Genomic DNA, 26,068 nt, shown 5'->3' on the forward strand with positions numbered 1-26,068 from the left:
TTTTTTATCTTTGACTACAAATTATGCCAGGTGTACACCTGGAAGGGCCTCCGTGTGTGCGGATCACCAGACTTGATGGACCAAAGGTCTGATCCGGAGATGGCACTTCTTATGTTCTATTCTGGAACTTTAAAAAAGGAAGTCATATTGAGCATTGGAAAAATGATTAATAATGATTAACTAATAAAAATAGTACAGATTTAATTTTCCCCACCACTAAATTTCCCAGTGCCATCCCACCCAGCTACTTTTTCATGCCACCCAGCTGGAAATAATTTCTGGGGAGAACATTGGTCATCATCAAAGGCAACCATTTGAAGATGGATTTGACTGCCAATTTCTTCGGCCTATATCAGGAGTGGAAAATATTTTCCTGTGGGAATAAAACATACTCCATCATAGGGATGGTGTCCTGGGCAGAGGCTAGAGCTGTCTCACCTAAAGAAATTTGTAGGGCAGCCACATGGTCTCGCCTCCATAAGGGATGCAGAGTTTGGTTCTGTGGTACTAGCAGCAGGCTCACTTGGCCCTCCCTAGGCACTGGATCTGCTTTGGTACATCCTGTAGGTCAAGACTGGTATTCCTATTGCATTGGAATGGAAGATTAGGATCTTACCTTTGCTAATCTTCTTTCTTATGAACAGGAATATCAGTCTTGATACCTGCCCTGTCAATTTGTTAGCCTGCTTTCTGTCTCAGATATGTCTGGAGGGTCAGACATCTTGTTTACTTCCACTGTCCCTTATGGTCATAAAGGAAAATAATTTGCTATAATAGTGTAAAATTTGCAAATTGAGTAACTTTTGAATTGCTGATACAGGTTGCATACAAGTTTCATTTCATCTCTTTATGTGTTGCAAAATGTTTTAATTATTGCTGGTTTTGTTGAGCTAAAGAATGACACAGGGACAAATTTTTCCCCGTCCCTACGGGAACTCATTTTCCCATCCCGGCAAATTATTTTCCTGTCCGTGCCCCATTCCTGCAAACTCTGTCCTCATCTGCATAAGCCTCAAACATTTTAAAATCATGTGTTCGAGATTTGTGTGGTTAAGGAAGAGCTTACAGGAATGGGGCAGGGACAGCGACAAAATTCACAGGGATGGGATGGGGAAATTGAGTTCCTGTGGGGACGGGGGAAAATTTGTTCTCGTCTCATTCTCTGTGTTGAGCAGAACAGAACGTTATCTCAGGGAGAATCCCTGCATTCTTTTCTTTTTGTAACCACCCTAGGGTTGATTCACTGCTTTGATACAGACTGAGGAAATCTAGCACAGCCCAGAGAGGAGGGGTAGCTGAAGAATATGTAAATTAGGCTCTCTACAGACTTTGCAATAAAGGAGGGTAAATACCCGTTGGTCAAGACTGATATTCCTCTTTACAAGAAAGAAAAATAGCAACTAAGAACCTAATCTTCCAATAAAATGAATTAAAAGTCTATATAGTTGGTCTTCCTTTCCATGTGCAGGATACCTGGATGTCTTCTCATAATGTTTCCATTTTCCTTTTAGCCCGATTACACAGAGATTCGCAAATATTGCAACCACTGGAGGAATTATAATGATATCTATGATTCCTGGAACAGTCTTAAGACCATATTAGACTGGACAGCACAGGATCAGGATATGATTGTCCCTGCAGCAGGTCCAGGAGGCTGGAATGACCCTGACATGGTGAGAATCTTACACTAGATTATTTGTCTTCCTACAGCACATGGGTTATTGAACCTTAAGAGAGAAAACAGAGTGAAACGATTAAGATGGTCTCTTTCAAATAATTTTTTTCTAGAAAATTTATTAAAATAGTGGGCAATGCTTTACATGTCCCTCTCTAGCAGTTAACAAGAACTCTTCCTACATGCTCATTACAAAATTAATTTTACAGCCACTACCCCCTCTCCCCCACCCTTTTGACTATTTTATAACTCCATTTTCTTTAGCACTCTCCAGACCAGTAGAGGTTAATCTTACAAGCGGGTATATGTTCTTGTTATGTTCTTATGTATATATCTCATCATGACCAGCAGGTGGAGACTGAAACAAAACTATGGAATAGTACATAAGAGGTACCTTCCCCTATTCCTATCAGTCTTCTTTCAGTCTCCAGCAGGTGTGAGTGAGTTGTACCCATCTCTCTTGGTAGGGCTGTTGGAATTTGTTTAGGGTTTCTAGTCCTCATTTTTGGCCAGATTGAGCTTGGGTGTGCCCTGTTAGAGGGTCCGTCCGACCTCGGGGGTGTTATACCCGGCGGGTCTCGTGCTGGGTCCCTCCCCCCATTTCCCCCACCTCCCCCCATTTTTTTAAAGGAGCCTCAGCAGTAAGCCTTGCCCCCTAGTTCAAGCAAGGCATATTGCTTTGAGAGCTTATGGAGTCTGTTCTGGATTTAAAAAAAAAAAAAAAAAATCCTGAGGTAGTGCCAGTCTGAAGGGTTGCTTTCCCTTTAACTATGCTGTAAATTACTGTATTTTTTGACTAACCAGCACATTTATTCTAGCTAGGTCGCGTATGAACCAATTGAGCACTTCTCAGGGGAAGTGGTGCACAATTTGGTCCAGACGCGAGGCACTCATGGCCGGCCTAAAAACAGCTGTTTGAGCCAGTGCAGTCGTGGAGCTCCGTCAGCAGCAGCTGCAGGCATCCAGAGCTCCCCGGCCTTAGTGCCTTGCGAGTTGGCAGGGAGAAGTGGGGAAGCCCGGTCTTCCCCCCACTGCTCCGGAGGCATTCCCTCTCAGCTGATTTTTGTTAACTGCTGATGCTGGCTTGCCTGCCTTAGCGGATGGACAGTTAAAGCTTCCCAGCCGCTACAGGCCCTGGGGGGGAGGAACTTCGCTATTTTAACAGACAGGTCCCTCTATTTTGTCTGCAACCTCAGGTGACCTTCCCCCTATATTGGAAAATAGGGGCAGGTTTCAGCTGGGTCCCCTGCTGTGGCAGGGAGTCCCATGGGACCCCCCTGGGGGGGTTTTCCGCTGATTTACATTTTTCTTTGTGCAGAGCCTATTTTCAGGCGGCTGGGGGTCCCATGTGCGCTGGGGGATTTTTTTGGGGGGTTTCCCTCCATACTCCCTGTGGCTATGCCTCCCTCTTCTCCTTTGGCGTCCCCTTTCCTCCTCCCTCGTCCAAGTGCCCGCGGGTGGCTTGGGTTGCGGATTGGTGGTCAAAGGAGGGTGTCGACCTGGATGACGATCTGGATCCTTTTGAGGACTTCCAGGATACTCTCGAAGGGACGGCTACTGGCAGCGGGGTGTCGGGTTTCCCGCCTTCTGGTGAAGAAGCGTCCGTGGTGCACCTTTTTCAGAGGGATGAGCTACCAGACTTGATTCAGCAGGTCTCATCAGTGCTGCGTTTTGAGGAAGCGCCACTGGAGACCTCGCATATGGGGGACCCTCTTCATAGGGAGATCCGTACTGGTTCCCGTTCAGGATATTCGGGATATTGTACTGGCACAGTGGAATATGCCGGAGTTGCTGTTTTGGTTAGCACGCGCCATGGCTCGTTTGTATCCCATCTCAGAGGGGGATAGAGCTGCTTTAAAGTCATTCTAAGCAGCATACCATGCCTGTTAAGGGCGGTTCTGCCTTACGGGACTCTGAGGAGCGTAAGTTGGAGACCATTCTTAAGCAGAATTTTGATGTCTCCGCCTTGGGGGTCCAGGCGGCTATTTGTGGGGGGCTGGTGGCTCATGCTGCATTTTGGTGGGTTGAGCATGTCCTGGATCAGGAGTCTGATGACTGGTCCTTAGTGGATCAGGAGGTGGCAAAGATTGAGATGGCTGCCTCGCTCCTCTCGGATGCTCTCTATGACTTGGTGTTGATGGAGTGGCTGCACAACATACCTTGTGGATTCGCACTTGGTCGGCGGATGCCGCGTCCAAAACTAAGTTTACCAAATTTCCCTTTTGGGGATCTTTTTTGTTTGGAGAGGACTTAGATAAGTTGGTTCAGACTCTGAGGACCATGCCCTTCCGGTGTTTCGGGGTGGTACTGCCCGCGGGCATCTGCAGGAGTTCTGCATGTATCACCCTGGGTATGGGGCTGCTACTTTCCAGGCTTCAGCATTTTACTGGGGTCAGTTTTATCAGCGCATGCAGTCCTTTCGGGGAGCCCATCAGGGGGCTGGCAATCCCTCCACTGGTTCCACCGCTGCCTGTCCTGCACAATGACTCTTTGCCGGCGCTCTCTTTGGTTCGAGTGGGTGCCTGGCTGTGCAAATTTTTCCCAATTGGGCCGAGATCACATCTGATCAGTGGGTCCTGAAGGTGGTGTGGGACGGTTATGTTCTGGAGTTTGCCCACTCTCTGCCAGATCATTTTCTAGCCTCTCCATGTCAAGTGGCATGTAAGACGCAGGCCTTTCGCCAGATCCTTCAACGCTTGCTAGATCTCAAAGCAGTTGTTCCAGTGCCCAATCAGGAGTGCGGCACCGGCAGATACTCAAATTACTTTTTGGTGCCCAAGAAGGAGGGGTCAAGAGGGCTCTCAGAATTCCCTCTTTTAGCATGGAAACACTGAGGTCTGTCATTCTGGCGGTTCAACCAGGGGAGTTCCTGACTTCTCTCGATCTAACGGAGACCTACTTGCATGTTCCCATTCGGGCCTCCCATCAGCGCTTCCTTCGCTTTGTGATCAAGGGTCAGCACTATCAGCTCTGTGCACTTCCCTTTGGCCTGGCCACGGCTCCCCGGACGTTCACCAAGGTGATGGTGGTCGTCATGGCAGCCTTGCGGTCAAAGAGCATTCTGGTGCATCCCTACCTGGACAACTGGTTGATTCGGGCGAAGTTGTTGCAGGAGAGCACTCGGGTTATGGCTCAGGTGGTGGAGTTTCTCCAGTTGCTGGGATGGGTGGTCAACCTTGCAAAGAGCTGGTTGTCTCCATCTCAACACCTGGAATATCTTGGGGTCCTGTTAAACACCTCCTTGGGAAGGTCTTCCGGAGGTCCAGGTAAGCAAATTGCAATCTCAAATTTGCCTGCTTATGGCGTCCCGGTGTCCTCGGGTGCAGGATTTCCTCCAGGTTTTGGTGTCAATGGCAGCCTCCCTCGATATAGTGAGGTGGTCACGGGCCCACATGTGTCCACTTCAGTATGCTCTTATTCGGAGGTGGTCGCCTCAGAGGCACAGTCTGGATCACCCTGTTCCACTTCTGGGCTTACCTCAGGGCAGTCTTTGCTGGTGGCTCTAGAACCCCATCTTGTACAGTGGGCGAGGCTGGATCAGCCACAGTGGACAGTGCTGCTCACGGATGCCAGTCTTCTCAGTTAGGGGGCTCAGTGTCTAGGTCACTTAGTTCAGGGCACCTGGTCCATGGAGGAGGCTTCTTGGTCAATCAATGTCTTGGAGACCAGAGCCATCCGTCTGGCGTTGCTAGCTTTCCAGTCTTTACTGATGGGTAAGTCTGTCAGGGTTCTGTCGGACAATGCCACGGTGATGGCTTACGTCAGTCGTCAGGGAGGCACCAAGAGCACTCAGGTAGCGCAGGAGATGGCTCTGCTCATGGTCTGGGCAGAGTCCCACCTTCAGAACATCTCGGCCTCTCTCATTGCCGGAGTGGATAATGTTCAGGTGGACATTCTCAGTCGTCACATGCTAGATCCCGGAGAGTGGTGTCTAAGTTCTGTGACTTTTCAGTTGAGAGTGTAGTCTTGGGGTCAGCCCCTGATGGACCTGATGGCCATGAGTGTCTTCAATCGTCGCAGATACAGTCGAGCCGAGGGTCTAGATGCTCTGGTTCAACCATGGCCAATGGAGGGGCAGTTGTATACATTCTCTCCGTGACCATTAGTGGGCAGAGTTCTTCTCCGCATCATTCGCCATCAGGTCTCGTGGTTCTGGTGGCTCCAGATTGGTCTTGATGTCCATGGTACGCAGATCTGGTGAGGCATCTGGTTGTGGATCCTCTTCCTCTGCCACTCATGGACGACCTTCTGACATAGGGTCCCATTCCAATGTTCGATCCGGGTCTCTTCTGTCTTACGACTTGGCTCTTGAAAGGGGTCATCTAGGTAAGAAGGGGTATTCAGATAAAGTGATATCAACTCTCTTGGGGTCCCAGAGGCTTTCTACTTCTCGGGCTTATGTGAGGATTTGGCATCTATTTGAGGAGTGGAGTGCTGCACGTGGAAAGATCTCTTTTCACGCTTCCCTGCCTAACATCTTAGAGTTCTTGCAGGATGGCCTGGATAGGGGACTGGTTTGGTCTTTTCTCCGGGTTCAGCTTGTGTCCTTGTCAGCCTTTCGTGGATTGTTGAAAGGTCAGCGTTTGACTGCCATTCCTGACGTGATTCGCTTCTTGCGGGCAGCCAAATTGCTCAAGCCTACCGTACGACCCTCTGTTCCATCTTGGGATCTGAATCTAGTTTTTTCAGTGCCCCCCTTTTGAACCGTTGGACAACTGATCTTTGAAGGACCTTACTCTTAAGTGGTCTTCTTGGTGGCCATTAATTCTGCTAGATGTGTTTCTGATCAGCAGGCTTTCTCTTATAGGGCTCCCTTCTTGGAGTTTTCTAGGGAGCAGGTTGTCTTGAGGCTTGTTCCTTCCTTTCTGCCAAAAGTAGTTTCGCCTTTTCTTGTCAATCAGGCAGTGGTCCTCCCGGTGTTGGGTAGTCGAGAGGGCTCTTTTGAGCAGAAGCAGTTGCGTGAGTTCGATGTCGGTCGGGTTCTTCACACTTATGTGTGGAGGACCCAGGAGATCTGGAAATCAGATCATATCATTGTCCTTCTAATGGGTCCTCGTCAGGGGGATGGCGCTTCTAAGGCTTCTATTGCTGGATCAAGGAGACTATTGCTTCCGCTTATCTTCTAAAGAAGAAGCCTGTTCCTGAATTTCTCAAGGCTCATTCCACTAGGGGTCAGGCAGCTTCTTGGGCTGAATCTTCGCTAGTGCCTCCAGTGGACATTTGTAAGACTGTGGTTTGGTCTTCCTTGCATTCATTTGTCAGACACTACCGGGTAAACGTTCAGGTATGTCGGGACGCAGTGCTCAGTGAGCGTGTTCTGGGGTCGGCCCTTCAGGGGTCCCACCCATGATGGGGACTGCTTTGGTACATCCTGCTTGTAAGATTAATCTCTACTGGTCTGGAGAGTGCTAAAGAAGGAGAAATTAGGTTCTTACCTGCTAATTTACTTTATTTTAGCTTCTCCAGACTGGTATAGGTCCCACCCTGTCTATTGTGTTGTTGCACGGGCATTTTTTTTTTGGGGGGGGGGGTTTCTGCGGGTTCTAGTATTTTTCTAGAGCAAGGGAGAATTGAAGAACAGCGGCTGTGATTCGGCTAGCTTAACTGGTGAGCTGTGGGGACATTTTCTTTCTGGGATCTCTTCTCTGCATTTTCCAACAGCATTTGGGTATATTAATTATTACTCCTGTGCGGAGGTTAATGGTGAGATTGCAAATGAAAAAACAAAGATAAAAAGACAAGATGATCATGTTTGACCATAAAATAAAATATTATATGCTAATAACATAAGGACAAATGTGTATGTTTTATATATTTAAAAAGATGACAGAACCGCATGCAATATCGAAAAACTGCATGCAGGAGAAATCGTAATGAACCAGATTTTAGTGATTAATGACTGCTAGTATTAGGTTTAAATAGACTGCGAAGAGACATGCGTAACTGTGGTAGTGCAAAAAAGACATATAAAATAGCGTCAGAAGTGAGCATAATAGAAACTTGAGGGACAAATAGTGAAGGAAAATGTGAAGAGGAAAAGAACAAAAGCAAAATATGTAAAATACATACCATGGTAGAAAAGGGAAGAAAAATATGTCACAAAAAATATATAGTAGAAAAAACTATCATGGAATATAAAAGAAAGAGGGATTAAAAGAAAAAATTAATACATAGAATTAAAATAAATTACAACATGTGAACAAATTAGGCACACCATTCTAAGTTGGAAATTTAAATTGATTAAATATAAAAATTAAAAATAAAACAAATATCATGAACATATGAAATCATCACATTTAAAAACATATATAGAAAATTTTAAGAAAAGTTTAGACAATTTCCTGGAGGAAAAAGTCCATAGTCTGTTATTGAGAAAGACATGGGGGAAGCCACTGCCAGTGCTTCCCCTGGATCCTTAGCATGAAATGTTGCTACTCCTTTGGTTTTTGCCAGGTATTAGGGACTTGGATTGGCCACCATGAGAACGGGCTACTGGGCTTGATGGACCAATGTTCTTATCTACTCATTCACTTCACTGCCATCCACTCGCCTCCTCTCCCCTACCCTCTTTTCTACCATCCACAGATTTTTTGCCTCACCTTCTCCCAATCATGCACTACATTTCTCTACTCACTTTCTTTCAACATCCAGTCACACTCCCTTTATCCCTCACTCCATCCTTGGCTTTAATGTTTTCAAAAGTCTATCTCCTTAACTGTGGGAACAGCAGCTGCTGTGCTATTCCCTGCTGTGGATGCAGTCTTCCTTCCTGTACCACAGGAGTTTCAGATCCCTGTGGCACATTCTGTATTTCTTCAACAGTATGACAGCTAGCCTTGTCTTGGACTGCAAGGATTGGATCCCTATGGCACATTCTCCTCTTCATCTCTGCCTCCACAGCCTTGGCACTCTTTCTTATACCACAGGGCTTGATATCCCTATGGCACATTCACCTCTCCTCACCATGCAATAGGGTATGGGATCCTCAAGGCACATTCATCTTCCCTTCATTGCAGCTTTCTTAGAAACATAAAAAAAACATGATGGCAGATAAAGACCAAATGATCCATCCAGTCTGCCAATCCACAGCATCCACTATCTCCTCCTCTCCCTAAGAGATCCCAAGTGCTTGTCCCATGCTTTCTTGAATTCAGAAAGTCTTCGTCTCCACCAACTCTTGTTCTGCCTCACAATTTTTGTCAGCATGCACAAACAAACTAATGCATATAAACAGGCAGACCCTTAGTAGCCCTGTAACTCCAGGAAAACATTCCTAAAAATCTTTCTGCCCAATATTCAATGCTATTTAGCTAGCCAGAAACAGCTCTTAGCTGGCTAAAAAGCACTGGGCTAGCTATCTGCTAATAGCTGTCTATCTCCCATTGAATATGTCCCACTGAGTATCCTGGACACCAGCTATATTGTGTGGCATAGTCAGTCAATGCCAGCTGAGTTTATTTATTTATTTTAATATTTTCTCTATCTCCTAAAACCTAGGCAGGTTACAACCAATATACATAAGCTCATTACAAAACACAAGACATACAAGTATAAAACTGCCTCATTACCTCACAATAATTGTTACACCCCTTCATCATAAAAAATGCTTGTACAAATAACTATGTTTTAAGCAAGCAATGAAACTGATCCACATTCTTACACGAGCACAAACTACCCGGTAAGGTATTCCATAAGTTTTCACCTGCTATGGAAAATGGCATAAGAATATAAGAATTGCTGTTGCTGTGTCAGACCAGTGGTCCATCATGCCCAGCAGTCTGCTCACGCGGCGGCTCTATGGTCAAAGACCAGCGCCCTAACTGAGACTAGCCCTACCAGCATATGTCCTTATTTAGCAGGAATTTGTCTAACTTTGTTTTGAATCCCTGGAGGGTGTTTTCCTCTATGACAGATTCCAGAAGAGCGTTCCAGTTTTCTACCACTCTCTCGGTGAAGAAGAACTTTCTTACGTTTGTACAGAATCTACCCCCTTTTAACTTTAGAGAGTGCCCTCTCGTTCTCTTTACCTTGGAGAGGGTGAACAACCTGTTCTTATCTACTAAGTCTATCCCCTTCAATACCTTGAATGTTTCGATCATGTCCCCTCTCAATCTCCTCTGTTTGAGGGAGAAGAGGCCCAGTTTCTCTAATCTTTCGCTGTACGGCAACTCCTCCAACCCCTTAACCATCTTTGTTGCTCTTCTCTGGACTCTTTCGAGTAGTATCGTGTCTTTCTTCATGTACGGCGACCAGTGGTTACAAAAAGTGCAAAATCAATCACCATATGCTATGCTCTTTCCAATCTTAAGCTCTAATTAGGTACTGTACTTGTAGGGCATAATCAAAAGAAATGTCTGATTCGGATGTATGGTGGTAGATGCCCAAAGTCGACAGTGGCAAAATGTCCATTCTCGAAAAATACGTCTAGAATATTTTTTTTTCCTGAAAATCATCTGTCTGGACATCCAGGCTATTGATCATTCAGACTGCCAGTACATCTTATCTTTATACCACAAATTTGTTTAAGTCCCAAATGCCTAGAACAATACCATTTGGACGAGGGAGGAGCCAGCATTGTGATGGACTGGCCACCCAGACATGTCAACAGAGCAGTGGGGCACCTTACAGGACATTGCTGTGAACTTCATAAAAGGGTATCACATACCCATCTCACCAGAACACCCTTATAGGATATGGTGAGCCCCCAAAACAACCACAATAGCCCTTATGGCTGCAGGTGGCACCTATATAGCAGTACAGAAGAGTTTGGGAGATTTTTGGTGGGCTCACCTTTTTCACCATGAATGTAGTGGTTAGAGTGGCTTATGGGCCTGGGTCTTCTCTCTATGGTTCACTAGCCCACCCCACAGTCTATTTAAGACACCTGTATGCAGCTCTACTAGGCTTTACTATAGCAGGACTGATGTTCCAGAGACAGGTATGTACGTTTGTATTCTGATATTTATGGCAGTGTGAGGGGGTCAGTGATCACTGGGTGAGTATATGGGGGTCTTTACGTTGTCTCTGCAGTGGTTATCTGGTCACTTTGGATAACTTTTTGCCACTTGTACCTGCTTTTACATCGTCTAACTCAGAACATATATGTTTTATCCAGGAAGTCTCGTGAATCATTCGATTATCCCTGCAGGATGAAAAAGTGTAGGTTGGGCCACATCCTGCCCAAATACTGCCCTAACCACTCCTCCAGATATGCCCCTTTTAGCTCTCGGTACACAGGGGCATTCAGAGGCCTAAAACTGTCCCTGGATACGTCCAGAAAGTCAGTTTGATTATCAGTACTTGGATGACCTCTCTTTTAGGTTGTCCAAGTGACAACTTAGGCGGGTTTTAAGACATGTTTAAGTTTTGATTATGAGTCTCATACTGTATTATCTTCAGTGCCTGCTGTAAATACCATGGTGCCTCACCATAGAGGGCCTGATGTATTAATAACAGCACTTTGTACTGCACCCTAAAACCAATTGGCAGCCAATGTAACCTTCAAACTTAGCATATGTGCTGAGCAATCCTCACCTGTCAACATTCTTGCTACTGCATTCTGAATGCAGGTCTATCTTTAACTGCTCTGACTTAGCCAGTCAGCCAATGAATATGAGCTTGGTTGGGTATATCAAATGCCGGTAAAAATAGACCAGAAATTCAGTGCCGGTCGCCAGATATGGCCCCCAACATTGAATTAAGGAATGGCTACCTCCTGTGGTCTTCATGAAAATTAGCCCCTTTGTATTTTATATTTCTGTCGTAGTTAAAGTAGCTAATATTCTTCGTCTCATAGTTAGTGGTACCAATTTTTATTTGTTTCAGCTAATAATTGGAAACTATGGGCTGAGCTGGGATCAGCAAGTTACCCAGATGGCATTGTGGGCAATCATGGCAGCACCACTGTTAATGTCGAATGACCTGCGGACAATTGACCCAAAAGCTAAAGCACTGCTGCAGAACAAAGAGGTTATTGCAATCAACCAGGATCCACTGGGCAAACAGGGATACCAAATGATAAAGGTAAATCTCCACTAGCTGTGCTGATGCAGGGTCAGCTAGGATAGTAGACTAATGGGCATGGTAAGCTATTAGGTTATCCAGACACCCTGCTATGAACAGCTGCTTATCAGGTCTTCATGACAGTAGCCTAATGGGCATATTATAACAGCTGTGTGAGAGTAAAATAACTATATACAAACTTCAGATCATCACAGTAGTACCTTCAAGCTATTTTGTGACTCAAGATAAGCAACTATGTATAATGAAGTGAAGATGGTAGTCTCCAATGTTTTTTTTTTAAACTTCAATTGTTTTGAAAACTGAGGGACTACCTTTCTGTTGAGAATTTTCAAACAGTTTATAGAAACATAGAAACATGTTGGTAGATAAAGGCCAAATGGCCCATCTAGTCTGCCTAGCCACAGTAACCATTATCTCTTTCTGTCTCCGAGAGATCCCACATGCCTATCCCAGGCCCATTTTGAATTCAGACACAGTCTCTGTCTCCACCAGCTCTTCTGGGGGACTGTTCCATGCATCTATCACCCTTTCTGTAAAAAAAGTATTTCCTTAGATTACTCCGGAGCCTATCACCTCTTAACTTCACTCTATGCCCTCTCATTGCAGTTTCCTTACAAATGAAAGAAACTCGACTCATGCGCATTTACATTACATAGCTATTTAAACATCTCTATCATATCTCCCCTCTCCCACCTTTCCTCCAAAGTATACAGATTGAGATTGTAGGGATGTTTCCGTATTCACACCCGTAGGTTAGGCCTCTCTGATGTCATCCAAGCCTGAACTATTGTCTCAAGAAATCTTTCTGCTGAACAAGAGATTTTTCCAGCATGAATTGCAAGAAGAAAGAAGTACACAGCTTTGCTGTTTCTGCCTGATGCATTATGGGTATGTACCAGAATGTTATACTATTCAAGGACATTCATCTGTGTCTTCATAATGGGACTATGTGATTCTGGGGGAAGGTATTCTGCCCTTATCTGTCTAACGGCCCTGGGTCTACCAGCCTATATGATACTTTCTACAGAAAGGCTATTCATCCAAGTTCTGTTTCTGGATTGGTCTGAGGAGGTCATCTGATGAGATCCAAGAAAGAAGGTGCGAATTAATTAGTTAGTCTGTGATAAGGTGCGGGGAAGCTCACATCTACTCACAGATATTCTATTTGTAACCTTTTTCTGTTAATAATTAGACCTGTAAGTTACCTCGTGCGGACTTTTTAAACAGCTCTAAACTCAGCACGGATTGGAACTTGTTTGCAGATGATTTATTCACTTACCCAGGACTGACCAACACGTACCTTTAACAACAAGATTTCTGATGTCTTCCAAAGCTAACAAGAAGGTTTCCCTTCCACCTAATTTCGCCTGAGCAGCTGATCCTAAGGTGAGAATACGGAATTTACACGCTTATCAGCTGGGTTAGAAAAGGATCAATTGTGATAAAGGACAAGGTTGGTAAAGCTCCATTGGTGATAATATAATCATTTGCTAATCAGGGATTATTATTATAAGGAATTGTTTAGTGTGTGTTTAACAAGTAGAATTACTTAATTGTCTAACAATTAGATTGTGATAATTATGTACTGAGTTTCATTTGTGTAATCTGATATTTTGTGAACAATATTTAGATTTTACAGCTGGCTTGTGAATTATATTTTTCTATTTTCATAATAAAGATATTTCTCATTAGCCTGGGTTTTGTGTCGTATAAATAGACCATGATATTTGGACCTGTATAAGAGTTTATGGTTTTCCCTAGACAAACTTAACAGTATCTACCATAAATATTCCTACAAGATCTTTAAGTCTGTCCCCATACGCCTCATGATGACGACCACTGTGGTATGCAGCCTATGCCTGCTAGGAGTGTCCCCAGAGCAGCGCACAGTTCAAAAGCAAACACTACACAAACAGCCCCATTTAAACCCCAAATGGAGACATTAGATGACTTTCCCTCCTTGACCTGTAGAGGGAGCGGGAGAGCAGAAGTGCAGGTTTCCCATCCCCTACACAATCCTAGGTTAGTACCCAGGAAATCATTTTCACCTGAGGGTTTGGGGCGTGGCTGCAGAGCTAAGCTGTTAGAGAATCAGAAGCAGCAGACACAGCTAGAGGACAGGCAGCAGCGCTCAGGACTGAGAACTCTGAATAGCAGTCACCTTCCAGAATGCATAGAGCTGACGGAGGCTGGAGCGGAACCGTCTCTCTGCATGCTTGAAGTTCCTCAAGACATGGAGCTGGACCCAGAGCCAAATGCTGAGCTACCGAATGAAGTCCTACCCAAGGAAGTTTGCTGTTTCAGAAGCAAGTAGTTGAAACTGCATAAGTGAGTAACTGAAACCTTGCTTACCTAAGCTGCTTCCAAGTTGTTTGGTAACCCTGAGGGAGCTGAAGAATTGTGAGGGCTCCTATGAGAACTGTGAAAGACTTGTCTTGTTTTTTTTTAAGTTTACTGTTTTCCCTGGATGGGAGAAGGACTGTTCCAGTCCCCGGCAGTGGGGTTTGCCCCGCGTTCTCAGTGGTGGGATAGAGGGCCTATTCTTGGCAAAGTTGTTACCACGTGGAGCACACTGCCTGGCCAGCACGTCAGCTGCTGGGAGGGTCAGCGCCATAGCACTGACTCAGGCTGAGGATATCAGCACCAGAGACTGTGTTGTTTTGGGAGTTTTTTTTAAGTTACTGAACTGTGAATTGGCTGTAGAACCAGTCCCAGCTTGGAGGAAGATTTTGCCTTATGTGTTTGGAACTATATCTATCCAATATTTACTCAGAGACTGTTTGGTTATATATTTTGATTGTTTTTGGGACTATTCTTATGCACAGAACATCCTTACAAATTTTGTTTTTTGTTTTGAACTGATTAAGGTGGAAACAAGCAAGTTAGCTTGATTATTTTTGAGTCAAAGAATAAACCCAAGTTTGCCTGAAGATTACTTACCTGGTGTGGCGGCGTTTCTCTTAACATTTCTTTTTTCCTTGTGCTGCCCGCAGCAGCTCACAAGAGTTTTTCTTGTTCCGGTGTCCCAGGACCCATTGCCCTGAGGCTGTCAGTGACACCACATACCATTTTAGTAATCTTCCTCTGGACCAACCCCATCCTTTTTATATCTTTTTGAAGATGCGGCCTCCAGAATTGTACACAATATTCACCAAAGTATTATACAGGGGCGTCAATACCTCCTTATTCCTACTGGTCATACCTTTCCCTATGCAACCTAGCATCCTTCTAGCTTTCATTCTCACCTTTACAATCTATTTGGCCACTTTAAGATCATCACATACAATCACACCCAAGTCCCACTCTTCTGTCGTGCTCATAAGTTCTTCACCCCATAACTGTACCATTCCCTTGGGTTTTTGCAGACCTTGCATTTCTTAGCATTAAATTGTAGCTGCCAAATTTCAGACCATTCTTTAAGCTTTGTGGGGTCTTTCTTCATGTTATTCACACCATCCAGCATGTCTACTCTATTGCAGATTTTGGTATCATCCGCAAAGAGGCAAATCTTTCCTGACAACCCTTCAGCAATATCGTTTATAAAAATGTTAAAAAGAACAGGCCCAAGAAAAGAACCTTGAGGCACACCACTGGTAACATCCCTTTCTTCAGAGCGATCTCCATTGTCACCTTCCACTCAACCAGTTCTTGACCCAGCCCATCATTTTGGGACCCATCCTGAGGGGTTCTTTATTAGATGTCTGTGTGGAACACAGTCAAAGACTTTGCTAAAATCTAAATACACCACATCTAGCACACATCCTATATCCAATTCTCTGGTTATCCAGTCAAAGAAATTGATCAGATTTGTCTGACAAGATGTACCTCTAGTGAATCATATTGCCTCTGGTCCTGCCTTCTATTTTTGACTACTGTAATTCCCTTTATTTGGGTTTGCCTGAGTACGTGGTTCAAGCATTACAGTTGGCACAGAATGCTGCCATGTTTCTGATTACAGGCGCCTCAAAGTTTGATCACATTACTCCAATTTTGCTTGATCTTTGCTGGTTGCTTATCATATTGAGTTTAAAGCCATATGTTTGATCTTTAAGTTGCTGAATTACAATTGCCCAACAGTGTTAAGTTCTTTATTGCAGATGTACCATCCTCCTTGAGCATTACATTCTGAAAATAAGATTTGTTGGAAGTCCCTTCTTTGAAATATGTGAAATCAATGTTAACAGTGCAGGGAGTGCATCCAGTTTACTTCAATTCAGGAAATTAGTTAAAACTTTATTTAAGAAATGTTTCTCTTGAATGGCAGAGTTACTTTTATCTGGTTTTATGTTACCGTTTTTAATTGTTTCTTCACTATGAACTTATGTCTATGATGTCTTGTTAGTGTTATTTGATTATTATGTATGCTTCTATTGTAACTCAGAATTGTAAGATGGTTGCGAGTAATACATTTTTAAATAAATAATGGAGATATTGTTGTGATAATCTATTCAAGTTAATATTTTAGAGAGCATTTGGTAGGAGGGGCAACATTCAGTTTAATCTTTGATTAGGTAGGCTGAAATATCATGTTTTTGAGTGCAGTGGTAGTCCTGCACACTGTCACACATGGGAACTCCTGTGCCATTAGCTCTGCCCTTAAAACATATCCCAAAACACCACTTTTATTGAAAGTCTTGCCAAAGGTTATGCATTCACTAGCACCAAATTTAATTGACAAAATGTCATTTAGTTCTAAAGTTAACCACATAGATTGTTTCAAATGTTGACTTCCTAGTGGTCATATTTAATGTGCTTGTGTGATAAGTACTAGAAGGAGCCACGGCCCATAGCCCTTAGGGATGTGCTTTCATTCAGGTTTTTATTATTATGTGTATTTTTAACCAGGGATAGCTCATGGAGAGAGATGGGGTCTTTGGCAGATACTACTACTGCTTATTCCTATAGCGCTGAACATTAAAGTAGTAGGTACTCATTGCAGAGCCCCATTTGCATAAATCAGTAGCAGCCAAAATGTGGGGTCATATATAAAAACACATTCATTCAATGATGGGATCAGCCCTTTTTTAATATTTGCAAAATTGCTATTTACATGTGTAAATAATGAAAAGTATTAAGGAAGGTTGGAAAAAAAAAATTGCCCCAGTAGACCCTACCTTAAAGCCAGTGACTATGATAGCTGAGCCAGTCAGAAGAAGAAGCTCTCAGTAATAGCAGATGAAAACTTTTGTGATTCAATAGCTAGTACAAATTAATCTGGAAGGCCAAAGTAGCAGGAGGGAAGTGCAGAGACTAAGGAGAAATTAGGTTCTTACCTGCTAATTTTCTTTCTTTTAGTCCCTCGAGACCAGCACCGCACTGATAGGTTATAACACACCTCTACCAGCAGGTGGAGACTGATACAAACTTTTGGTTGTAGTATAAGTGGGCTGTGCAGTCCTAAGTACAATTAGTCTGACGAACAGCCAAGCAGAACTAAGTAAATACTAATAATTGTGAACTATGAACAGCAACAAACAGAGAATCATTGTTAGACATTGATTAGAATAAGCACCTTCAAAAAGTCCCCACAGCTTGCCAGATGAACCAAACTCCGCTGTTCCTATAATCTCCCCTAACATTTCTGACAAAAATACACCGCAGAAAATACTGTACTCTTCGCGCAAAAAACACCAAATAAAAACGAGAGGGCAGGAGCTGTGCCAGTCTGGAGGGACTAAAAGAAAGAAAATTAGCAGGTAAGAACCTTTCTTCTTCTTGATCATTCCTCCAGCACAGCACTGGTGGAATGTACTAAAGTAGTACCCATCATGGGTGGGACCCCCCGAAGGGCCGCCACAAGAACAAACTCACCGAACACTGTTGCACCTGAACACCCACATGGTAATGTTGCATAATGGAATGGAGAGAAGACCAAACCGCAGCCTTACAGATATCCACCGGAGGTACAAGAAAAGACAGCCCAAGAAGCTGCCTGACCCTAGTGGAATGAGCTTTGAGAAAATCTGGAACAGACTTCTTTTGAAGAAGGTACGCTGAAGCATTAGCCTCCTTCATCCATCACACAGTAATAGCCTTGGAAGCACTGTCCCCCTTACGAGGACCCGCTAAAATGTTTGAGTACCTGAATAAGTTCATGTAAACCGTTCTGAACTACCCTGGGAGAATGGTATAGAAAATTGAAAAACTGAATAAATAAAATAAAAGCACAAAAAGATGATCCGACTTCCGGAATGCCTGGGTTCTCTGAACATAAGAGCAAAGGACCCTATGGATATCCAATTTATGCAACTGTCTCTGCTTCAAAGAGCCCTCCCAACTACCCAAGACTGGGAGGACCACAGACTAGTTGACATGAAAAGGCAAAACCACCTTTGGCAGAAAGGAGAGAACCGGCCACAGCATGACCCACTCTCTACAGCAGTGGTCCCCGACCCTGTCCTGGAGGACCACCAGCCAGTCAGGTTTTCAGGATACCCCTAATGAATATATATGGAGCAGATTTGCATGCCTGTCACCTCCATTATATGCAAATCTCTCTCATGCATATTCATTAGGGCTATCCTGAAAACCTGACTGGCTGGTGGTCTTACAGGACAGGGATGGGGACCACTGCTCTGGAGAACTCCAGGAAGGGAGGCCTACACAAAAAGGTCTGTAGTTTAGAAACATGTCTCACAGGAGACATGGCCACCAGGAAGACTGCCTTAAGAGTAAGGTCCTTCAACGTGCAGGAGCCAAGAGGCTCATAAGGAGGACACACAAGATTGAGATCCAAGACCAGTACCGACAGAGCGGTTTTGCCGCTGTCAAAAACCAAATCACATCCGGAAAAGAAGCCAAACACCAACCATGCAACAAACCATAAAAAGTAGGCAAGGCATGAGGAAGGAAGGGGAGGAGAAGCCCTAGGCAGGAAAGCGCAGGTGAACCCAGAGGGAGGACCAGGCACAGTCCCTGTCTAGGCTATCCTGCAAAAACTCCAAGATGTGAGGCAAAGAAGCTTGAAGGGGAACCATACCACATGCGGAACACCACTCCTCAAAGAGACGCCAAACTCGCATATAAGCCCTAGAGATGGAAAGTCTCTGAAAACCCAAGAGGGTGGAGATCACCTTATCTGAATAACCTCTTAGTTAGGCGTTCAATTTCAAGTGCCAAGCCGTAAGACAAAAGGGACACGGATCGAACATTGGAATTGGATCCTGAGTCAGAAGGTCGGGTGAGAGGGACAGAAGAAGAGGATCTGCCACGAGAAGACAAACCAGGGGGGAGAGAGTGGTGTAGTGGTTAAAGCTACAGGCACAGCACCCTGAGGTTGTGGGTTTAAACCCATGCTGCTCCTTGTGACCCTGGGCAAGTCACCTAATCCCCCCATTGCCCCAGGTATGATAGATAGATTGTGAGCCCACCGGGACAGAAAGGGAAAACTGCTTGAGTACCTGAATAAATGCATGTAAACTGTTCTGAGCTCCCCTGGGAGAACGGTATAGAAATTTGAATAAATAAATTAAATAAATAAATAAATCTGCGTACCACGGGTGCTTGGGCCAATCCGGAGCAACCAGGATCACACAACCGGTATGCTGAGCAATGCGAAGGACTCTGCCCACCATCGGCCACAGAGGAAAAACATACAGGAGGCCATCCGTCAGCCAAGGCTGCCCCAAAACATCCAGACCCTTGGCTTGGTAATGTCTGCACCAACTGAAGAACTGTGGCACTTTGGAGTTGACACTCGAGGCCATCAGGTTCATGATCGGCTGGCCCCGGACCTGCACAATCAACTCGAAGGCTGCAGGACTGAGATACCACTCGCTGGGATCCAGAACTTGATGACTGAGGAAGTCTGCCTGGATATTCTCCACACCCACTATGTGAGATGCCAGGATATCCAGAAGATGTGTCTTTGCCCAAGCCGTGAGCAGAGAAGCCTCCTGCGCCATCAGACGACTCTTGGTTCCCCTTGACTGACGTAAGCAACAGCCATGGTATTGTCTGAGAGAACCCGAACAGATTTGCCCTTCAGCAACATCTTGTAATGCCAACTGGATGGCTCTTGTCCTCAGAACATTAATTGACCAGGCTGATCCAGACTCACTTCCTGCACCAGATTAGAAGAGCATAGCCACCAGTGGAGGCTGCAATGAACTAACCTCCAAAGAGGGACGGGTGAGTCCAGATCATGCATCTGAGGCAACCACTGCTGAAGAAGAGCATACTAAAGTGGGCGCATAAGAGCCAGAGACCACCGGACCACATGCAAGGAGGCTGCCATCAACCCCAAAATCTGTAGAAAATCCTGTGCCCGAGGACACCGACAATCCAGCAGAAAAAGAATCTGCGACTGCAACATGAACACTCTGGCCTCTGGTAGGAAGACTTAAGTACCGCAAACTGCGCCAGTCTGTAGCATTTAATCTAGATAAGTTGGCAACAAAAAGATACATTTGCACAGTCACTTTCTTTTTTTGCACTTATAAAATTTAAACATACATTGTGTACGCCTATGATGGTGTGAAGCGTGGCTTGAAAAAGGGCCTGCTTAATATGTTTAAGCTTGGAACTCTGGTATTCCCACTGTCCCGTTAGCTTTCATAATCACACTGAGGGTACACACATATAATTATTCATTATTACAAATGACTTAATTGGATGCCACCTTACCTCAATTATTTCAAAAGGGATTATTTACTTTGATATTATTTGAAAGTTCCTTTATTGGGTTTTTCATATAGGGTTAGCAATAAAAAGCAATTAACCTTTTTTTTAACTTGAAATTTTATTGAGTTTTTGTAAGGTACAAAAAGGAAAAAGGTGTACAAGTAATATAAGAACAATCAAGGACAATCAGAAAAAGTAGATAGCAAATCGAAATCTGGGAATGATGATAATAGATAATACAATACAATACAATGTTCAAGCATGTCCAATTATGGAACAAAAGAAGGGAATGCAAAAATGGGAGGAAGAGAAGACAAGTGGGGAGAGGGAAAGCAAAGTAAAAGAAGGGAGAGAAAAGACTAAAGTCGGTAGGGAGGAGAAACTATTGGAGGAAAGAGAGGGGAAGAAAGAAGAAAGAAAATCCCTCAGAGGTCAAGGAAAGAAAGGCGAAAAAGGAGAGAAAGAAAAGAAGAGAAAGCTAAAAAAGAGAATAAGAATAAAAGCGTATATAAGTACAATGCAAGAGAGAGATCAAAGATGATCTAGATACTCTATAAAGGCAGACCATTTTAGACAAGCCTTGGAGGACAAGGGTGTGTAAGTAGAAATCAACATTTCACGTTTGTGTTAGAGAAGCACAGATTAAAACCAAAAATCGATTGAAATTGATTCAAACGACTTCCAATTAGAGAGTATAAGTCTTAAGGCTATGATAAGAAGTGTATCAAATAAAGTGTGTTGAGTTTGAGGTAAGTTAAGCATAGGAGCCTCAGATTTCAGTAAGATAATCGAAGGAGAAAGAGCAGCTTGGATGTTAAAAATCCGATTAAGATGAGACCATAAGTCCGACCAGAAGGATTGAAGTAGAGGACATTCATATAATATATGAAGTAATGTGCCAGGGAGAGACTTCCAACATTTGTTTGATGGAAGAAGACCAGCAATATGTAGCTTTTGGGTTGTTTAATTTGTTCTATGATGTAGGAAAAACATTGATTGAGTCGAATTTGCAGAGGAGACTGTTCTAATGACTGTAGACCAAAGAGTCGTCCATTGTCTGTCCGATATTGGGTGTCCCACATCAAGTTGGACAAGCAGGGAATTTAAGACAAGATTAGCTTTAGAAGGTACGACATTGGAGGAGTGTCTATCCAGCCAGATGTCTAAGGGTAGATTAAAGTCACTAGCCATAATAAGAGAGAGGGCATCAAACTCAGCAATGGTGTGGAAAAGTTGAGTAAAAAATTCAGGAGAATCTACATTAGGGGTATATACATTAACAAGAAGAACTTCCTTCGAAAGAATATTTGCCTTAACTATCAACCATCTACCTTCAGTATCATGTTTGACTTTCAGAAGCTGAACCGGAATAGTTTTGTTAAATAGGATCACTACACCATGTTTTCTACCAATCGCTGGAGCCTCCACCAGATTTATTATTACCTAAGTAATGGGGGAGATTAGAGATATGTGTTTTACGTAATGAGGTATCAGTTTTTGTGTAAGGAGTGATAAATAACTTATACATTCGGGACGCAACATGATCCGTTGTAATAAGCAGGGAACAGTGTGAAATCAAGGAAGGGATTCCAATTACCACTGATTGTAAAATTTTTGATTTAGTGATTACATTAGTAAGTTGTAACCACTGATAAAAAGCTGAAACTGGAAGAGCAAATTTGCTACATAGTTCTGCAAATATCAGCAGCTGTAAGGCTGGCGTACAGATGTCGTTTAGGGACCATATCCCTAGTTTAGCCCATGAAGACCAAAAGATTAGTGTTTTGTCAATTAAGAAATGTGGATTGTGCCATAGTGAGATTAAAGAAGAAATACAGATAGAAACATCAAGTAATTGATCTAGCTCAAGTAGACAAGAAACAGATTGAGAGATGATAGGGTTGTTTTCGTGGATTTTTGAGTAGGATGTCAGTAGTGCAATTAGCGAAGGAGAGAAAGTACAAAGGGAGTGTTCCAATTGTAGCCAGAGAGGACAATAGCTAGAAGTCAATGAAAACCATTGGCTAGATTGTTATAGAATAAAAGCCTTGTGATAAGTCAGAAAATCAGGTAATAACACTCCCGCTGCAGTTTTGGGAGCTTTAAGCTTTTTAAGGGCAATTTTCAGTGGTTTTTGATTCCATATAAAGGATGAAATATTTATCGATTGTTTTGTAAAACAAAGTTGGAAATAATCGTGGGATCATACTAATGATAAAATTTATTTTAGGAGCTATGACCATTTTAATTGTTTCAATTCTGCCCCACCAGGAAATATGAAGAGGGTGCCAGGAATGTAATAGGGTCTTGAAGTGAGCAATAAGTTTTTCACTATTATGATGCATTGTAGCAGGCAAAGTAGTATATAAATCATTTCCCAAATATCTCATTCTTGCGGGGGACCAAAGAAGATGAAAAGGTTGAACCAGAGCTGGTTGAGAATATGTGTTGAGTGGCAACACTTCCGTTTTATGTTGGTTGATTTTGTAACCAGAGAAGAGAGAGAAAGAACGTATTAAATCAAAAAGGGCAGGTAGAGATTGATCGGGATTAGTAAGATAAAATAGTACATCGTCCGCGTAAGCAGTAAGTGTATATTCAATGTTATTATGGAGGATACCAGAGATTCTTTCACAAGAGTTAATTGCTAGAAGAAGGGGTTCAAAAGCGATATTAAATAGATAATGCGAGAGGGGACAACCTTGTCGGGTACCCCTATGCAGCATAAAATAATTAGATAACATTTTATTAGTAATTATAGAGGCCTTAGGGGAGGAGTAGAGGATTTTAACATAATTAATAAATTGCGGGGGAAATCCAAACCAGTGCATTGTATGAAAGAGATGGGACCATTCTCTGTCAAATGCTTTTTCAGCAACAAGAGAGAGAGCTATACAAGGTTTTTTGAAGGCACGTGCAATTGAAGTAAGATGGAAAAAGAGATGGAAGTTGTCTGTTATAAGTCGTCCTGGCATAAAGCTCACTTGATGAGGGGAGATGAGCGAACCTACCGAACGTTGAAGTCTATTGGATAAGATAGTAGCGTAAATTTTGTAGTCAGTGTTAAGTAGAGAGATAGGTCTATAGTTCGATATTAGGTGGGGATCCTTGCCAGGTTTTGGAATAACAGTAATAATAGCATCAAAAAAATGATTGCTGGATACTTTTTGTGGATCTAAAGAATTGAATAAAGCTGTGAGAGTATGAGAGAGTTTATCATGAAAGAGTTTGTAAAATTCTACTGTAATGCCTTCGGCACCAGGTGATTTACCAGTAGATAAGTGTTTTATAGCTAAAAGGATTTCTGATGAGTCAAAGGGGCATTTAAGGGTTTCTATATCAGATGAACCTAGTTTAGGCCAGGAATTCTTCAGCACAGGGTGACTGTTGCGTGATTTCAGAGGAATAAAGTTGAGAGTAAAAATCATGAAAGGCCTGTGAGATGTCAGTGTGACAAAAGGAGTTTCCCATCCGGAGCTTTAATAGAGGAGATTTGTACTTTAGTTCGTTTTTGCTTAAGATAGTTAGCAAGCATTTTACTACTTTTGTTCATCTCCATGTAATATTTAGTAGAAGTGATAAAAATATCTTGCTGTGCTGCCATAGTTGCTAATTTATTATAAGTATATATTAATTTATAGATTTGGGGCAGAAGAGTTTTATCATTAGAAAGAAAAAAGTCATGTTCAAGACTTGATTTGAAGTTCAAGATTGTGTTGTTCTTTTCTATCTTGTTTTAGTTTAAACGCTTGACAAGAAATCAATTCTCCTCTTAATGAGACCTTAAAGGCCTCATATATGATTAGGGGGTCAATGGAATCAGTAATTGAACTGAAAGAATTCGTCAATAAATTTAGAAATTCTCGGCCTAACAGATTCATCAGATAGAAGGTGATTAGGCAATTGCTAAATGGGGGATTTAGCTAGGGTCACAGCGTCCCATTTTAAGTCAAGTGATATAGGGGCATGATCAGAGATGACAATAGAGTCGATTGAAGTGGAGAGTAGATTAAGCATTAGTGAGGAGAAAATAAGAAAATAGTCAATTCTCAAGTAGCTTTTATGAGGGGAAGAAAAGTAGGAATAATCTCTATCATCTGGGTGTTGTAGCCTCCATGGTTCCGTGAGGTCATAATGCTTAAGCAGGGAATTTAAGACAAGATTAGCTTTAAAAGGTACAACGACACTGGAGGAGTGTCTATCCAGCCAGATGTCTAAGGGTAGATTAAAGTCACTAGCCATAATAAGAGGGAGGGCATCAAACTCAGCAATGGTGTGGAAAAGTTGAGTAAAAATTCAGGGGAATCTACATTAGGGGTATATACATTAACAAGAAGAACTTCCTTCGAAAGAATATTTGCCTTAACTATCAACCATCTACCTTCAGTATCATGTTTGACTTTCAGAAGCTGAACCGGAATAGTTTTGTTAAATAGGATCACTACACCATGTTTTCTACCAATCGCTGGAGCCTCCACCAGATTTATTATTACCTAAGTAATGGGAGAGATTAGAGATATGTGTTTCCTGTAAAAAGACAATGGAGGGCTTGAATTTTTTAAGATGAGTAATGATTTTTTTCCTCTTTATGGGATGTCTCAGGCCATTAACATTCCAGGAAATAAAAGAGAGGTTGGAAAATATTTTATTGTTAGCCATAGTATTGCAATGAGCTGTTTATACGCACATGGTACAGCAACTCAAGAAGTAATGAGAGAGAGAGAAAAAAAAGAGAGAAAGACCTCTGAGGGAGAGAGAGAATTAAAGGCATAAAGAGCTGAAGAAAGCTCAGCTGGACTGCAAAGATTGAGAGTGAAAGGAGGAAAAGCAGATAGACAAGGGACACCTGAAAAGAGGGTATCCTCCTATTAATGAGACAATGTATAAAAAAGCCAAAAATCAAGGAGCCATATAGCAGTAAAAATATTAGGAATTATTCATAAATTCAAGTACATAAATCAGGAAGAAAATGAGACAATTTTGCATATATCAAAGAAATCAGTTATTGAGGACAAACAACGTAATCAATGAAATAACAGAGATGGCAACTAAAAATATGAAAAGTAATGTTACCATCTGTCAGTGATATATTAATCTTCAAATAATAGAGAAAAGAGGGATAATAAGGCAAAATAAGAGATAAATAGGGAATCTAAAACATAAAAGAAATCAGATACAGCAATACACAATTTATATAAAATGGGTGTAAATCCTGTGCAATATGATAATGTAGTTCATTAAAACTGGTTATTAGGAACAAATTGGGTCAAATAGTCAAATTGATTTTAATTAATGCAACAGAAAAAAGTAAACAGATAAATATCTTATAATCATTTGTAGTGCATATAGAGATAATTCATCAAAATTCAGAATATAAAAAGCATAAATTAATGTTGGTTAAAGCAATAATAGTAAATATGACATTGCAGTTATAGAAGGAACAATTAATGAGTATCTGAAAAGAAGAATGACAGGAGCAATTCATCTATTAATTAAGAATTAAAAACTACTGAGAAATCTAGATATTCAGGGCAATCGAAGAAAATGCATCATACATAAAGATTCAATTGTAGATGGAACAATTAATGATTATCTGGAGTTGTAGATGGAATATTTAATGAGTATCTAAAGAGAAGAATGACAGGAGTAATTCATCTGTTAATAATTAGAAACTATTGAGGAATCTAGATATGAGGGATAATCAGAGAAAATTATCTTATATTAAAGTTGTAGTATGGATAAAATTTC

General features: G+C 42.5%; 1 protein-coding gene across 2 annotated transcripts in view; it reads left to right on the forward strand.

The window, feature by feature from the left end:
- The window catches only part of LOC117360984 (alpha-galactosidase A-like), a 73,434-nt gene that overhangs the window by 41,267 nt on the left and 6,099 nt on the right, over positions 1 to 26,068 (forward strand). For both annotated transcript variants that reach the window (XM_033945713.1, XM_033945714.1), the window contains 2 exons: positions 1,512 to 1,673; positions 11,501 to 11,698. In XM_033945713.1, coding sequence (XP_033801604.1) covers positions 1,512 to 1,673; positions 11,501 to 11,698 — 360 coding nt within the window. The remainder of the gene's footprint in view (positions 1 to 1,511; positions 1,674 to 11,500; positions 11,699 to 26,068) is intronic.

This window comes from Geotrypetes seraphini, chromosome 5 (genome assembly GCF_902459505.1).
Source record: "Geotrypetes seraphini chromosome 5, aGeoSer1.1, whole genome shotgun sequence".
NCBI classification, from domain to species: domain Eukaryota; kingdom Metazoa; phylum Chordata; class Amphibia; order Gymnophiona; family Dermophiidae; genus Geotrypetes; species Geotrypetes seraphini.